Source organism: Desmodus rotundus, chromosome 4, assembly GCF_022682495.2.
Source record: "Desmodus rotundus isolate HL8 chromosome 4, HLdesRot8A.1, whole genome shotgun sequence".
NCBI classification, from domain to species: domain Eukaryota; kingdom Metazoa; phylum Chordata; class Mammalia; order Chiroptera; family Phyllostomidae; genus Desmodus; species Desmodus rotundus.
This window is the reverse complement of record NC_071390.1, coordinates 57683079-57700218: the sequence shown is the minus strand read 5'-3', so window position 1 is coordinate 57700218 and position 17140 is coordinate 57683079. Positions and strand designations below refer to the sequence as shown.

The 17140-nt window shown below is 53.8% G+C and overlaps 1 protein-coding gene across 1 annotated transcript in view; it reads left to right on the top strand.

The window, feature by feature from the left end:
• Window positions 1–13103, top strand: part of ZCCHC24 (zinc finger CCHC-type containing 24) — a 58612-nt gene extending 45509 nt beyond the window's left edge. The window contains exons 3-4 of the mRNA XM_024561385.4: window positions 984–1148; window positions 8973–13103. Of these exons, the coding sequence (XP_024417153.2) occupies window positions 984–1148; window positions 8973–9086 (279 nt within the window). The 3' untranslated portion in view covers window positions 9087–13103. The remainder of the gene's footprint in view (window positions 1–983; window positions 1149–8972) is intronic.
• Window positions 13104–17140: the final 4037 nt, after the last annotated feature.

Below are 17140 nucleotides of genomic sequence, written 5' to 3'. Positions count from 1 at the left end.
TGGTGAGGAGACAGGACGTTAAGTTGGTGCCCCTGGGGGAGGGCAGTGGCAATTTGTCATTGCCTTTAAAATTAAAATTGTGCATACTGACTTTATTTCTAGGAATTTGTCCCACCAATGTTTTCTCTCTCTCTCTCTCTCTCTCTCTCTCTCTCTCTCTCTCTCTCACACGCACACACACACACACACACACACACACACACACTCAGAGTTATCCCCTGGAGTGTTGTAACAGTGGCAGAGTGGAACCCACCTGGATGATCTGTGGCAGTGACTGGCACACCCTGGGACTTGCAACTGTTAAACAGAAGACAAGAGCTCTGCTTCTACTGATGTAGGAACAGGATATTTTATTATATTTATCTTACAATAATATGTCCAAAATACATTATTAAGTAAAAAGAAAAAAGAAAGATGCAGAACCAGTATGATGTTGCTACACGAGCGAGGGACAAGAAAGCATGTGTGCGCATGTTTGTAAGTGTGGAGGGTGTCTTCAGGGTGGTGCACAGAAAAGAAATCAGGATCGCCTCCAGGTGGGGAGCGGGTGGCTGGGACAGGGTGCGGCGAGACCCACCTACACCGCACAGGCTCCAGGATGCTGTGTTGCCTCTTCAATAACCACTTAAACCATACCCAGTGTGGACCAGCGAGCACCTGTGTGCGGATTCCTGCCACCACCTGCCACCTCTTTAAAGGTCTGAGTTAAAGAAGTAATTCCTAGTCACCATCCAGTACTTTCCTCCCTTAAATCTGAAAAAGATGGGCAACCCCTGTCCTGCCACCTCCTCTATTCTCTGTCTTCTAGCCTTGGATCCTGCGCATGCTCTGCAGTGACCCTGGTGTTCTCTGGATTGGGGACGGAGTGCTTGCACTCATGGACACAGGGTGTGAAAGCTGAAGAGGGAGACTGTGGGGACCCCGTGGGGGCAGCATTTGGGCCTGGTGGATTCCAAACCCTGTGTTTGCTTGCTGTCCCCTAGGCACGCCCCAAAGGCGAGGGTCTGACCCCATACCAGGGCAAAAAGCGCTGCTTCGGCGAGTACAAGTGTCCCAAGTGCAAGAGAAAATGGATGAGTGGGAACTCCTGGGCCAACATGGGGCAGGAGTGCATCAAGTGCCACATCAACGTGTACCCGCACAAGCAGGTGAGCTGGCAGGGCGGGCGGGCCGGCGGGGAAGCAGTGTGGCGGTGGCTCCCTGAAGGAACAGGGAGGGCGACTTTAGTCCTCCTTCTTATGACAAGGAGGAGACCAGGTCCCTCCATATTAGCTCTTTCTTCTCTTGTCTCATCTGAAATGGGAGTGAGAGAAGGGGAGGAGGGTAAAGAGGCAACTGTACCAAGCCCCCAAGACTGCAGACCCTGGGGAAGTTTGAAAGTTAGGAACTGGGTGCTATTGGGAGACAGAGTGGGGTGTGAGGGTGATGGGATGCTGTAGAAAGTGTGTGTTTTGTTCATTTATTCACCCAGTTGACTCCTGTCTACAGGGCAGCTGCTGTGCCGGGCACTGTGCACAGGGCTAGGGGCCCAGGAGCCCAGGGGCCTGCCTGGTGGGGAGGGTTGAGGCAGTTGGCCCCAGGGAGGACCTACTCACTGCAGGCTGCAAGGGGGAACCTGGAGGGCCAAGGAAGCTAGACCGCTCACAGTAGGGGTGGCTTCCCTAGGAAGAGGGAGGCGGTAGCAGGTGTGGATACCCTGAGGCCATAAGGACTTGAGGGGCTCCAGGCCTGAAGCTCAGTGAGGGAGCAGGAGAGTGGAGGGGGAGCAAAGGAGCAGAAGCTGAATGGCACTCCTGGAGCCTTGGGGGCCACAGGAGGAAACTCCTGAGCAACATGCCCCCTGCTTCATTTTGAGACAATTACTCTGATTGTGTGTAGAGATGAATTTGGGGGGCGGAGGGAGGATGCTAAGGGATTGTAAATGGGGCAGCCAGTGGGAAAGCCATGGCCACATCCCTTGTGAGCTGGAAGAGGTCTGAATCAGGGAGGTGGCTCTGTATCTGGGTTCAACACAAAGTGTCACCGGACTGGGTGTAGAAGTTGCGGGAGGAGCAGGGACCCAGAACAGCTACACTTGGGGCTTGAGCACCTGAGTGGGTAGAGGTGGTCATTACTGAGGTGAGTGGCCTGGACTGGGGTGGGGCGGGGTAGAACATAGGTGTTCTAGATAATAACAAGGGTTCTCTGATGCACATGTCACATTTGAGATGCTACTAAAAATCCAAGTTGAGATGTCAAGAAGGCCTGTGGCTGTGTCGTTCTGGAGCTTAGCTGAGAAGCCAGGGCAGCTCCTACATAACTGGGTATCACTGACCTACAGGTATTAAGGACTGAGTGAGATTTCCCACAGGATGTGGAGAGTGGAGAATGGATTCCTCGGGCCACATGCTGCGATCCCAGTATTTGGGGGTCAGGTGCAGGAAAAGGACCCAGCAGAAGGAGAAACAGGGGATGTGGAGTCCTAGGGATCAGAGGGAGCACTGTTCCAGGGGACAAGTGGTGGTTGGTGCTAAGATGTCAGTTATAATGACCATGGAGAAGTGCCCTTGAGATTTGGCCACGAGGAGGTGGTCCTCAGGCTTCATGGGTCATCCTTTTCACGTGGGAACTTGAACGACAGCTGAGTTTTGAGACCCACTAAAGCTGATGGTCTGCTGGTCAGGCACAGGCAGAGTGGGGATGACAGCTGACAGCAGACCTGCTAGCAGGGTCGAGGCCACGGGGCCATCAAGGGAGAGGCTTCCTGGGCCAGCCTGCAGAGGGAGTAACTTCTTGGTCCACCCTCTTGAGGGGGTTTGATCATGGAGAGAAGCAGACAAATGGGACAGTAGCTGGAGTTGGGAAGGTGGCATTGGGGTGGCTGTTCCAGAGATGGAGAGCCTGGAGCATATCTCAGGCAAATGAGATGGATCCAGAGGAGAGCAATAGGCTGAAGATGCAGGGGCAAGAGTATGCCTTATCTTGCTATGGGAGGGATGGAGGGGGTGGGGGTAATAAGGAAGATTGATGGTTTGATGGTGCGAGGATAAGGAACGTCACTTCCAAGGCTTCTGTTTTCTCAGTGAAATGGGACATGAGGTTTTCAGCTGAGAAGAGGGTGAGGAGTGTGGTGGGCTCGAGGAGTGGGCCTACCAGAGAAACCTGCTGGACTGCCAAGCAGCATACTCACAACTGTAGCCACAGCCATCAGCCCAGTCCTGTGACTCTCTCTAGCCCACTGGGCAGAATGGGCAAGAGATGGTGAATGGTGCTATGTACAGGGCAGAGGTTTGCGGGTGGGGGGAGTGTTTCAGAGGGAGGAAGGTCAAAGAGTTGGGCATATCTGGACAAATGTGATAATGTATGGTCCTGGGGTGTTAGCCCACGTGGCAGGAAGGGGAGCCAAAAGGGCCCTGATGGAGAGGTGGGGCAGGGACTGGGTGGAGGTCAAGGAGCCAGTGAGCTGGACAGAGAGGAGTTTCTGAAGATGACCCAGTCCAGGGGCTGATAGGAGAGGAGGTCACTGTTGATGAGGTAGTCAGGGCACCAAGAAGCCGGGCTGGGCGAGTCTTCCCTGTGTAAGCTGAGTCACAGGAAAAGTGGCAGCAGCAGGGGTGGAGGAGGCCTAAGGGAAGGGGAAGCCAAGGGTGGGGAGGTGGCACTGGGAGCACTCGGGGAAGGCTCTCCTGAGACAGTGGCGTCAGGCTGCACTCTGATGGGGAGTAGAGGGTCATGGACTAAGGAGGCTGGGTGGGAGTGGCAGAGAGGGGGCACTGCTGGGGAAGGAACAACATGTGTGAAGTGGGGGACAGGGCATGCACAGAGCATGGGAGGAATTGAGGGATGAGGCAAGAGCATGGAGTTCAGGCCAGCATGGGGCTGGTTGGAGGCCAGAGTCTCATGGCAGAGACTTTGGTCTCTATCCTACTAGAAGAGTGAGGAGAGGGTTCTCATGGTTAAAAGGTTCTGTGATTTCATGACTCTCGTGCTGGCCTCCACCTCCTGTCATTGCAGACCCCCCTCTCCTACCCCTGAAGACTTTCATGGTTCCCATCACCCACACTGTCACACACAGGCAGACAGACATGAAAGTGACTGCGGGCCCAGTGGACGAGGGTCAGGCCCGCATCCTAATGGCAATGAGGGAGAGGCCAAGGCCCTGGAGCGCCAAGACAGGCCTGATGACCTGACGGATGGGTGGGCACGGGGCACATGACATGCACACAGTGTTTTGGGACCACAGTGTCCTGGGATGAGCCTGGGGTGGGCCATCTAAAGGAGACTGCGTCCCGGTTCCTGGAGTTTTCCTAGTGATTCCTGAAAAGGTCTGGAACCTCAGTCCAAAAATACCAGCCCACCATGTCTGATGGTCAGCATGCTCTCCCTTCACATTGAACTCTGCTCTCCTCAGCCCTTGGGCGTGGCTGGTACCGTTCAAAGGGTTCATTCTTCTCCTCCCTGGAGCCTTCCTTGAGAGCTCTCTCTAGGCCTGTGCAGGCACTGAAGGAACATAAAGCCGGGGCGGGGGGGGGGGGGCTGCTAGGTGTTCCGGGAGCTTCCTCTCCACCCAAACAGAATTCAGTCAGACAGGTTAGCAACTGGCATTCAGAGAAGTCCTGGCACAAATCTCAAGCGTGGCCACCCTCCAGGTACCATTCGCCAAGCCCTGCCCACCCTCCAGGTGTGCTCTCCACAGGTGTTCAGTTCACCCCTGTTTCACAGGGAGGCAGAGCACAGTGCTGAGGATCCATGCCACCTCCCCAGGGCCCCCAGGTGGAAGTGTGCCTCTGAGTGGAACTTGCCCCTGTTTGGAGACACTGGCACGATCCTGGCCCTGAGGCACACAGGCCCAGTTGGTATCCCAGCTCGGCCTCCCACAAATGGGACCCACGTGCTGAACCAAAGTCCCAGGTTTCCGGTGCAGGAGAGAAGAGGAGGGGTCGCAGGTAGATTTCAGTGATAAGAGAAGACAGCAACGAAAATTATGACAGCAGTGAGCGGTGGCTAGGCACTCCCCTGAGTACTTTATACCTTCGTCCTCTCAGCCGCCCCATGAGGTCAGTTCTATTACTTCCCCATTTTACAGAGGAGGAAACTGAGGCAAGGAGTGCAAGCAACTTACCCAAGGTTAGTAGAGAAGCTGGGAATCATGACAGGGATCAAGTTTGGGGCTGGAGGGGGCAGAGGAGTGGCCTGGGTGGGGATGAGGGGGACCCAGAATGGCCCAGTTCCTGCAGGGGCTCAGATGGACAGGTGCTTGGGTCTGTGCTGGGGGTCTGGAAGGCTTAGTCCTTGTGACTTTCATACCCTCTTTGACCTAAGCAGAGAGGCATGGCCCAAGAACCCAAGGCTAGTGGGACCCAAATTCCCGCAGTGGCTCCAGCCTCCTGGGCCCCTGACCCTATATTGCCTTAGCACCTTTTCCTCAATGCCAGGCCCATTCCTGACTTACACCATCACCCCTCAGTCCGAGCACAGCCTCCCTGACCACTCTTCCCTCATCTCCATACTCAGGATGAGATTCTCCCAGGCCCAGTCTAGGAAGATCTTCCAAGAGCATGTGGCACTGTCCCCCTCCTCACCCCACCCCAGTCATTCAGCCCTTGTTTGTTGAGCACTTACTGTGTGTAGTAGGGAGACTGAGGCCCAGACAGGACACAGAACTTGAACAAGGTCATTCAGCCAGCCAGCAAAAAGGGCACCTAGGACCCAGAGTTCCCATCACCCTGACCCCCACCTTCCCCCGTCTCCTTTCACAGGGGTCTTCTCCCTCAGGGAGGCAGCAAACTGGGCAGAGGGATGAGAGGATGGTGTCAGGAGCTTTTGAAGAGCTGAGAGGAGGGTCTGCTTTATTTCTCCTGCCCCCTGAGCTCTGACCTCTGGGGCAGCCATCTCCTGAGAACCCTCCTCTTCCCCTCTCCTTCCTTCCCTGCCACATCTGTTTTCTGTCAGGCTCCAGCTGAGTGCCCCACCCCCCGCAGGCCCTGCCCCCCATGGAAGAAAACACTACAGGGCTTTGCCTCACTGCAGGGGTGGGGTTTGGCCTGGGGTGATCAATCCCAGCTGCTGCTTGTTTTCCCTCCATGGAGGGGAGTCATCTTGACAGCCTCCCCCAGCTCCTTCGTCCAGGAGCAGGCAGGGCTGAGGCAGGGCCCATGGGAGCGGGAGGAGGAGAGGCATTGATAGGGTCACAGCCAAAAGGGATGGAGAGGATATTGCAGGGGCGGGTCCACAGGCACTCAGCTGGTTCCCCTGCTCCCAGCGTGCTCCCAGCCCTACATAACACTAACAGTAATAATATATGATATTAATTCTATCCAATACTTTGCTTTTTATGTGCCAGGCACTGTCTTAACAACTTTGCATATATTAGCTTATTTACTCTTCACAACAACTCTGTCAACTAGGTATTAGCCCAGTTTTACAGAGGAGAAAATTGAGGCATAGAGAGGTTAAGTGACTTGCTAAATGCCACACAGCAATGATTAAGTCTTGCAGAGTTCTTTATGGTAATAAAGTATTTTAAGAGAGTCATCCCATTTAGTTCTTTTTCTATCACATGTACAGCAAATGTTATTAGCCTTCCACCTAGGTTACAGAGGAACAAGTTGAGGTTCTGGGGGAGAAAGTTCTTGCCCACCAGACCTCAGCAGATAAGTGAAGCTGCAGCCCCCTGGGTAAGACCTTTAATGTCTTAGAGTCTCAGTTTCCTCATCTGTAAGGCAGATAGTAATATATCCCTCTCAGGAAGGTGAGGTTAGGTGCTATGATTTATGTGGCAGCAGTTTGCAAAGTATAAACCATGGGGAGCAATGGGGTGTCAGGCCTGCTTACTCTGGCCACTCTGGCCCCACCTGGAAGACTGGTTCAGAGAAGGAGCCCTGGCCAGCATGAAGAGGTGGGAGGAGAGTGGAAAGCAGGCTGGGTTTGCTTTCAGTGGAGGGGAGGCTTCTGTGTGACCCCTGTGTGGCTGGGATCAGTAGGACGGGGGTACAGGCACCCAGGTCTCAGTTCAAGATTGGGAAGCTCTTCTTACAGCTCAGGCAGTGAGTTGAGCCAGTGAGCTCAGCAGGCCTGCAGGGAGCTCCCTAGCCTCAGGGCTTGTAGGCCATGCTCTTAGATGTTGTAGGTGTCCACTGAGATGTCTGGGAGGGCAGGGGATATGACCTTCCTAGGCCTTCCAGCAGGGAATCCTGGCTTCAGCTTTTATTGACTCTATACCAGCTGGTGTCTCCTCCCATTCATCATCATCATCATCATCATCATCATCAACAACAACAACATGAATACCATTTATATGCTATCTCATTCTATTCCTGATCTTCATTGAGTTGGAACAGCAATCTCATGAGAAAATCGTTATCAATATCCCCTTTCAGAGAAAGGGAAATGGAGGGTCAGAGGTCAGGTGGCTTGCCCAAGGTCACACAACTCGTGGGTCACAGAACTGGTGTTCCAGCCCAGGTCTGATAGGGAGCCAAACTGTCATCTTTCCTTTGGCCAGGAAAGCCGGTTATCTGCAAGCCCCTTGAGGCAAGGCTATGGCTCCTGTCCTTTTTCTAGTCTGTCCCTGTGTGATTTTAGGCCTGGAAGCACAGGGATGGGCTTTATGCCTCCTGGGTCACAACCTTGCCACACAGTCCCTGCTGCACTCATGTCCCAGAGCCCTCTGCCTCTGCATGCCCACACTGCTCCCTCTGAGTGTTGCCTTGGGCCAGGCACTATGTCATTGGGCAGAAAAGCCACTATTCAACTTTGGAGCAGCTTGCAGTTTAGTCAGGGGATAGTGCTCCCCATGAGGGTCCTTCTAGGGCCATCCGGGGTCATGGTCACTGGCACTGAGACTTCCTGCCCACCACCAGCTTGTAGCTCCTGCCCCCTTTCCTTGGCATGTGGCTCCCTGCTGGCCCAGACCAGCTTCCTCTGAGTCCCCCAAGTCCCTGCAGGGGACCCTTCTACAGGCAGGGCTTCTGGGTTGGGGCCATGCTAACTACCTCAGGACATGTGCCTAGTAGCACCCCTACATTTTCTAAGGAGACAAGGCTTTGCTGGCTTTTGAGAGCCAGGGAGGAAAAAAGAAGGAGCAGGGAAGTTCCCTTTACAACAGAAACATGCCTAACAGTTTATAATTTCCTAGACCTCCAAATCCTCTAGCGCTCTGTAGACACGTTGTGATGGTTGCCTGCCTTACAGATGTGGAAACTGAGGCTCCCTGAGGTCACACAGTGAGTGAGCAGCAGCATAGGTCTGGCAAGTAACCTCCTTACTCTGGGCCTCAGTTTTCTGTTAGGTAACAGTGAGGTTTTGCTCATGTAGCTACTCACCAAACACAGCAGGTGCTGTGCCTGGCCCTGACAAGTGGAGCATTCAGAGTACCAGCTGCTAGCCCCTCACAGAACTGAGGGCACACTTACCCTGAGCCTAAAGAGCTGTGACCACGTCCAGGTTAAACTCTCCTTGAGTCCTGAGGCCACACAAACAGGCATGGGAGTAACCGTAGCCAGGGAAGGAGTACTGCGTCCTGTGGGTCAGGAGGTGTGGTCTTGGGTCTTCTTTGCTCTGGGCCTTGGTTTCCTTATCTGGATAAGTCTGTGCTCCTGTCTGTCTCTACCCTGGGCTTTTGTGAGCTGTAGGTGGTGGCTGCTCATAGAGTACTGGGGAATGGCTAAGTGGCATCCAGACCCAGGCTGTGGGGATAGGACTCCCCCCCACAGCCCTGGCTCCAACCCAAGGACAGTGAGAGGCCTCAGCCTGTGCCTCCAGGGACAGTGAGAGGCGGGAAAGGCCCTGGTGCCTTGGGAAACAACCTCTGTGACACAGTATACACTCTCTGGGCCCTCCCTGTGTGTCTGTCTTGCCCCCTCTCTCTCTCCAACCTCCCTCTCTCTCCTTCTCTCTCTCTGTAACTCTTCCTGCTTCACTCCGTGTTTCTGTCTTTCTTGTTGCCCCCTCCTGTCCCCACCTTGAGCCCTCTTCCTCCTTCCTCTCTGCAGAGACCCCTGGAGAAGCCCGATGGCCTGGACGTGTCCGACCAGAGCAAGGAGCACCCCCAGCACCTGTGCGAGAAGTGCAAAGTGCTGGGCTACTACTGCCGCCGAGTGCAATGACCAGCCCGTCCTCCACACCTGCCACCCTCCTGCCAGCCAGAGAAGACACCACCTCCCCATGTTCATCCGTGTTGCTGCATGTCCCCATGTGCGTGGGGGCATCCTCACAGGCATGCGGGTCTGGCAGGGAGGGTCCTAGGTTCTTGTCTTCATGTGTGTTGACAATGTTGACAAACAGTGTTACTGGCGTAGCCATAGCTGCCCCACCAAAGACTGGGTCTCTGAGACTCTCCCGGTGGGCCTGGCGTCTGTGTAGAAGGACTCGGGTGAGCAGAGGTTGAGGCACTGATCCCACAAAGCCCTTGGGGTCCCCTGCAGGCCCTCCCCCTCTAAGACTCCCTTTGGGCTGAGCAGCCTTGTATTGGCCACAAGTGCACTAAATTGACTGTGAATCCCAAAGCCTGTAGGGGATTATTTCCCCAAGACCAGCCAGGCCGTCTTCTCCCAGAACCTTCTAACTTTTCCCGTGTACAAAGTCACTCTCAGAAAGCCCTGTTTTCCTGTCCTGTTTAAGTCAGCGGTCATGGTGAGCTGACACCTGTCTGAGCAGCTGCTGGGAGTGGGCGTCTCTGCCCGACCCACTTTGAGCCCTAAACCTGATCGCCTCTGACATCACTGGTGTTGCACCCAGGTTCTGTGTCCCCCCTTGTAGACCCAGAGGTTGGGCAAGGGGAGGCAGTGGCAGTTCCTCCCCCCACTCACCTCCACACACTTTCCCCACCAGTTTGGATCTTGTCAGCCCCATTCCCTTCCCTTCTCCTTCACCTCCCACCCATGCTCCGTCCCTGATTGAGTTTTTGGGCCCATTGTGGGAGCCACTCTGGCAGGAAGGACACGGGCCTGTTGGACCAGAGTCCTGGGTTCAAATGCTGGCCCTGCCACTGACAAGCTGTGGGACTTGGGAAGGACTTGTCTTCTCTGGGCCTTGGTTTCCCCACTACTTAAGCAAGAGAGTGACACTGGAGAGCAGAGAGGCCTGTTTCAAGTCTCGTCTGGAATTCAGCCTGGCCGGGCACCCTCTCCTGGAGCACAGGGCTTAATCTGGAGCGTTTCACTAGGTCCTGTACTCCACGCTGTCACCCATCAGTGGGTCATTTAAGTCAGGCTGAGGGAGCCAGTCTCCCCTTGTCCTCCCTGCAGTGCCGGCTGTGCCTCTCATCTCCCACCCCTGCAAAAGTGAAGGGGGACCTCCCCTCCACCTCACACAGGGCAACCCCTAGACAAGCTGCATAACCTCTCCTCTGTAAACCGGAGACTGTGATTTCCTACCTCCCAAGGGTAGCAGGGAGGCCTCTCGACTCTCACATTGGTCAGGGAGGCACTGTCCTGGCAGGTGGGAGGGATCGCATTCTCCTCTTCCATCTTCCCAGTGAGAAGCCTTAGTTTTCTTTTCACACCATTCTTCCTTTCTCCCAGGGACAGGGAGAAAACTGGTTGTCAGGACTGAGTCACTTGATTTTGCCCCGATATTATGCCTCTGTGGAAAAAAAATCAGACCATGAAATGGGCCTGAAATTCAGTGTTTACCATGGCTCAAGGACACCCACCCGGTGCCCAGTTGCCTTTTGTTTTCAAATGAAAATGTTTGTACAACTGAGGAGTTACAGTAAAGTGTTAACCAGGGGTCCAGGGAGTGAGTCAAAAAGATGGAGTGAGTGTTCTGGAAGCCAGGGGGCTGCAGTGTAGATTTCAGGGGCTCATGCGCTCTGGGCACTTGGAAAGAAGGTATTGACCCCAGCCTGAGCCCGAGAGCTGCCTCCTCTGCCCGCAGTAGCAATGCCTGGCCACTGACCGTGAGTGCCCTCTCTACCCACTGGGAATGCCACTGAGGAGTCCTAGGCCAGCTGTTCCCTGCCTTCTCCACGGTGTCAAGGTGAGCAGGAGTCGCCCTGGCTGAAGGCACTCTGTCCTGGAGGAGAAGCTGTTACTGTCAGTCACCTTAGGGCATGGCTCAAGATACTGTGCTCAGCGGTGGGCAGTGTACTTGGCTCAGCTGCCAGGATGAGGCCCCAACCCTTCCAGAGACCTGGCCCCGCTGTGGAGCGTTGGCCCCAGCACGCCCAGGACTTGCCAGTGGTGCTGTGATGGTGGCGGAAGCCCGGACCCTACAGAGAACCCAGACTCAGGCTGTGAGAGGCCAGGGCCCTCCACAGGCCAACAGGAGATGGGCTATTGCCCCACAGTGACCTTTTCAGTGGGCGTGTCCAGCTGGCAGCCATTGCCCCTGCCATCTGTGCAGAGCTGGCCGCCATGGGGGCTGGGCCCTCTGCCCGAGGCAGCCCCTCTGTACTCCCCATTCCTGTACTATTCTGGCTGAATTTGGGAGCGCTCTGTGGTCAGCAAAAGCCACTGATGTCCAGGCTGATTGCTATGAGAACTAAGTGTTCAGAGGGCCTGGGAGCCCAGGAGGCAAGAAAGTGTGTGGTGTTAGTCGTGTTGAAAGGGACAATCGCCTGCAGTTAGCAGACCGGTGGTCTAGCTGGGAGATAGCAGTGTTTACCCCGTATGAAGTATTCAGTAGTTCTACTTGTGAGTTTGTATTTATTTTGAGTTATACTTGACACAGAATTCCTTTTTTTAAAGAAAAATACTATTTGTGTATTTTGAAAAAAAATCATGGATGTTAAAATTTCTGCATGGTTGTCAATTACTCTCACAACACTGAATTTGTTACCTTCGCCCGAAAAATCTTCACAATGACTTTTGTCTGTATATATTTGAAGGCCTTTTTTTAAAAAAAAAAAAAAAAGAAAAAGAAAAAGAAAAATATAATTGTTTGATTTTTGAGATTAAAAAAACAAAAAGAGGCATTTTCAAAACTTCAGAGCTTTCGGGAGGACAATAGAATATCAAATAAAAATTTCTGGAAGTATTTTGCAAACCTTCTTGAGCTACAAGAAAATATTTATGGTGAGAACTTTTCTCTTTTGGGGTTTTTTTTTTGGTTTGATTTTTTTTTTTTACTATACTTTGGTCTGTAAAAAGTATGCAACTGAACTACATTAAGAAGGAAATATTGTCTACATAGAATATTATATGAAGTTGGTACATAATTCTGATGAGGAAAAAAAAAAAACCTTCGCAATTCTTTAAGCCATATTGTTATTCTGTGTTGTTTTTTCCTTGGATGAGAATATCAATATTAAGTAGTTAGCATATTATTCAAGTACTTAGACTTATTAATATGTTTCTGTCCTGTATTTATACACATGTGTATTTGGAAAGTGTTGCCTTTCTACAGGAAGCTATTATTGAATACATAGTGAAAAGGGAATGGTGACCCCTCTGAGCCTCTTCAGCTGAGGATCATAACAAACACAGCATTGTAATCCACTTTCTCTCACTTTCTTCTTATCTTATTATGGTTATTAGTTTTGCAGGGGGCAAGGTGGTGGGCCAGGGAAAGAAGGGGCCTGTGATTAGCCCCTCTGTGGCCAGCCAGCTCCAAGGATGGCCTCCTTGACCTGGTGTGGGGGCCTGTCAGCAGGGCCCAAGGAGGGAAAGAGGAATGGAGGTCTTCGCATCCCTCTGCATCTGCCATCTGAGCCATGCCTCGGGGCCACAGGCTCTTTGAATTTGGATTTGGATTTGTCAACCAGAGTCCTCACCTGCCCTCCAGCATCTATGGACTTGAATCTGTCCTGAATGACTGTTTAACCCAACATCACTACATTGTAGCCCAGTACAACAACTAACCCTGAAGTGTGTGTGGGGGGGAGGTGTTCCCCGGGGGCTGGTGGCAGCAGGCTGGTTGCTGTCTGCTGCCAACCTCACCGTTTGACCTCCTCCACTCCTGTGGGGTGACCTGTCCATGCTATATCTGTTAATATGTGTGCGTCCAGCTAAAGAGACAAACAACCCGTGGGCCCAGCTTGGAGGGTGCATGGAAAGGCTCCTGACCTCTCCAAAGTGTCGCCCTCGGGATGGCATTCCGTTGTGTGCCTTATTCCTGGAGAATCTGTATACAGCTTGCCTATAGACATATAGTCTTTTCGTGCTGTATTAAAAGAACTTTAAAAGCAAGAGAGGCTCATGGCTTTCCTTGTTTACACAGAGCATCAGTGTGAGGCTGGACACTCACACAGATCCGTGGGGCTGACCGGGAAGGGAGGGACTTGGGGTGCCCGTCTGCTCTCCTGGGCCTAGGTCAATCTGTCCTTGCCCTGCTTCCACATCGTTAATTTGCCTTTTTGTAGTCCCTGTGCCCCAAGTGCGCACTCTCTGCAGGGTGACAGCCTTCCCCAAGTTGGGCCCCAGACTGGGCGAGATTGTCAGCACATTAGGTCACATGTTAGCTCAGCGATGGGACTCCCGGGGTGACCATATATAGGAGTGAATCTTCCTCGGAGCTGGAAGCCCTGGGCCTTGCCGCCCCTGCTTACACTTGGCCCTCTGACCAAGGCTGGGGTTTGGGCATCACACAGTCAACAAAGCGAAGTGTCCAGGGCCTCCTGGCAAGTCTCCAGGCAATGGAGCAGAGGGTCCCTCTTCTGAGCAAGCCGAGAATGGGCCTGGGCTGTCACGTGGTGGGTCTCACTGAGGGCCACAGACAGGAAGACATGACTTGCAGGGCTAGGGAGCCTCAGCAAAGAGACCTGCACGGGAGCCCTTCAGCCCAGTATAGGTACTCTGCTCCTTCTCAACCTTGCTGCTCACCAGAATCACCTGTGGGAGCCTCGGTGACACCCGAGATGCTTACACTGTCAGCCTGGGTGTGTCCTCAGGTTCTTAAAGCCCCCAGATTAGTCCCATGTGCAAGGTTGAGAAGCACTGGACTTTGCAATGGTCCCTTGTGGTCCTGTGGCGGTGATAGTGACATCAGTGAGGAGGCTGGGGGCGGGGGGCTCCAGCCCTGCTGCAAGGGTATCACATTCTGGAATCCAGCCAATTACTGCTCAGAATACACTGCCTGAGTATGTGTGTGTGGCGGGGCTTGGGAGGGCTTGGAAAGCCAGGTTCTTATGTAAAATGTTCCAATTTTTTAATTTTGGCAACTAGTTTACTAAATGTTTGAATAGCATACATGTGCACCATATGTCTGTGGGCCAGCTCTGGACAGCAAGCAGCCTCTGAGACAAAGCAGAGAAAACCAGATGTGAGTCCTTGGGATCAGGGACCATGGATGGGGGAGGGGAGAGGGACAGGCAGGGACAGAGACCCCTTACGCCAGAAGCAGGACCCTTGTCTTATGCGGGGTGCACAGCAAATCCCTGGAAGCCACCAAGCCCTTTCCTGATTACTGGCATAAAGAGAGAATTCACCTCTGGTGCCGTCCCTCAGGGTGTGTGAAGAGGCAGCAGGGTCCGGTTCAGTCTGAACACAGGTGGATGTCCACTGGTCAAGCTGGTGAATGGGGAGGAGACCCTGCCCAGAGTGGATGGAGGAGAGACCACCTGTGAGTGCTTGCTGCCCAGCAGACACTCTGCCAGCGGCCCAGGGAGGAGGCTGCCTTCCCCAGGCAGACCTGAGGGACACAGAGCTGGGTTTGTCTCAGAGCGCCCCTGACCCCCAAAGGGGCTTCCTCCCCCCCCTGGCTGTGTGAGGTTGAGCAGATCCTTGCCTCCCTGAGCCCCAGCTTCTGCGGGGTTAACATGCAGATGAGATGGCTCAGTGAACACGAGGCCCAGGGCATGGCGTGGCACCAGGAGGACCCAAGGGCTGTGGATCTCTTGCTCCCATTGTTTGTGGCTCAGGCAGAAACTCCTTGTCAGAGGTCACACAGGAAGTCGGGGGGCGGGAGGGGCTGTTGTGTGTGGAGCCAGCCTCCACCCCGGCACCCCTGCATCCATTTGTGCCCCCAGCAGGCACTCACTGAGCACCCACCGTGTGCTGCAGCTGAGGCCCCGGGTGCACGCTCGGTTATCTGCCCTTGTGTGTTAGTGTGCATGCGCCTGTGTATTTGTTTTGTTCTCCATGGAAAGAAAACAAACCCAAGGTAAACATAGTCTGTCTTTCGACATCTCCCAGAGCTGTGGAAACCAGTAATTCCCCTGGACAGGAAGGATTTCCGGTTGGACTTAATGTCCATGTCCAGAGGCTGCCAGCTGCTGAGGGCTGAGAGGGAATAGAGTCTGCTGCAGAAAGAGGTGTCAGGGGACTCAGAGAGGATGGCCCAGCTCTGAGCCCACCCCTGCCTTCCTTCTAAACTGACACCCATACCCATATTTCTGTCTGGGCTGAAGTTGAGGTCCCCAATGAGGGAGGGCTCACGGAGGTCACCCAGGGAGCAGGTAGCAGAGGCAGGATTTGAACCCTGAGTTCTCACTCTCAGTACAGTGCTTCAGAGGCAGACCTGGGGCTGAGCCCCAGGCAACACCTGCACCCAGATTTGCAAAGGTGAGGCAAGGAGTGAAAGCTCCAGGGGCTGAGGTGGTCTGAGGGACAGGAAGCTCCAATTCACAAAGTCCTTGGTATAAGGAGCTTTGTTGGCACTTGCTCCAGACACAAGGGAGGAAGACCAAGGCAGTGTCCCAAGCCTTGGGGGAAAGAGGACGCAGGGCTCAACCACCCCTCCTCCCCACCTCAGCTCCAGAACAGCTGGAGCTCAGGGTCCCTCCTGTGACCCAGACAAGGCTCCTAGCACCACCCCTTCTCGGAACGTGTGACATGGAGGCTCTGTGCCCTACTCCGTGCCTTTATCTGTAATCCAGGGCAATCAGGACACACCAGCCAGCTGAGGTGGATGCTGGGCAGCTCCTGCACCCAACACACATTCCATGGTGGCTACATCCCTGCCCACCCACCCTGCAGCCTCACACACTGAGGCTGGGCCCAGGTGGTCATTGGCCTTCTGTGCTGGGTCCCACCCACAGGCCCAAGTCTCTCCTGTGTTCTTTTGACAGTCCTCATAGGAGCTAGGGCAGGGAACAATATGCCAATATGACAGGTGGAGAAACTAAGGCCCAGGAGGGCCCTGGTGCCCAAGACTGACCAATGGGACCCTCTGCTGCACCCTCCAGCCTCCAAACTCTGTGCTGTTTTGATCCCAACAAGACTCCGAGAGGATTTCGAGGAGCCTGTGCAGGCCTTCAGCAACATGTTATGGCATTTTGGGGGCCAGCCCAGTGCTCTGGATCAGAGCTGGGTCTCATGATGGGCTGCGGAGTCAGCCACCTCTACTGCCAGATACCCTGACCCCAGTTCCCCAGGGCCTGGGAGGGGAGAAGGGACAGGAGGGGCTGAAACAAAGAGGGACAGGGGCTGGGGAAGGCTCACCGCCCCTGCAGTCAGGCCTCTCTCTGTTCCCCAGAGCTCTGGCTAGAGCCAGGAACAGCCTGTTCTTGGGTCAAAGGCCTTCTAAACAACCCCCTCCCCCATTTATTCAGAGATGTTAGAGGCCCTATGCTGCCCCTGCCACACACACTTAGACACACTCACACACACTCATCACAGTCACACATACTCACACACATATACTTGCACATGCAGACACACTTATCATACACAGACACACTCATTACAGTCACACAAACACATGCACATATGTATACTCACACACAGACATACTCATCATACACACTTGCACATACAGACACGCCTATCACACATACACTCAGTCTCACATGCACATTCACACTCACAGACACACTCATACACACAGTCACGCACTCATACACTCGCATATTCATACTCCCACACACACTCAGACATACACACCTTCACACACACAAACACCTGTGGGGTGGGGAACCCTGGGGCACATTCTCCAGCTCGAACAATGCAGTGTCCACAAGCCCATGCATCCTGGGTACCCCTCTCTCACCCCTCTTAGCTAAGGGTCACCTTTAGGGAGGAGGAAGCTCCAGCCCTCTACAGGGTGTGGACTTTTTGCAAACCTGCCCACCTCCTTCCCACAGGCCATGAGTCTTACCACAAGCCCTGAACCCCTTGTGTGGTGGGAGAAGCCAGTCCACTACTTGGCTCTACACAGCAAGCCAAGTCTGTCCTTGTGGCTCACACAGTGGAGAGAATCCGTGTTTTGTCAGGTGTGACAAGAGCACTGAGGGCATGTGAAGATGTCCTCGTCGATTAGACACCTACGTGTTTGTGAGAGA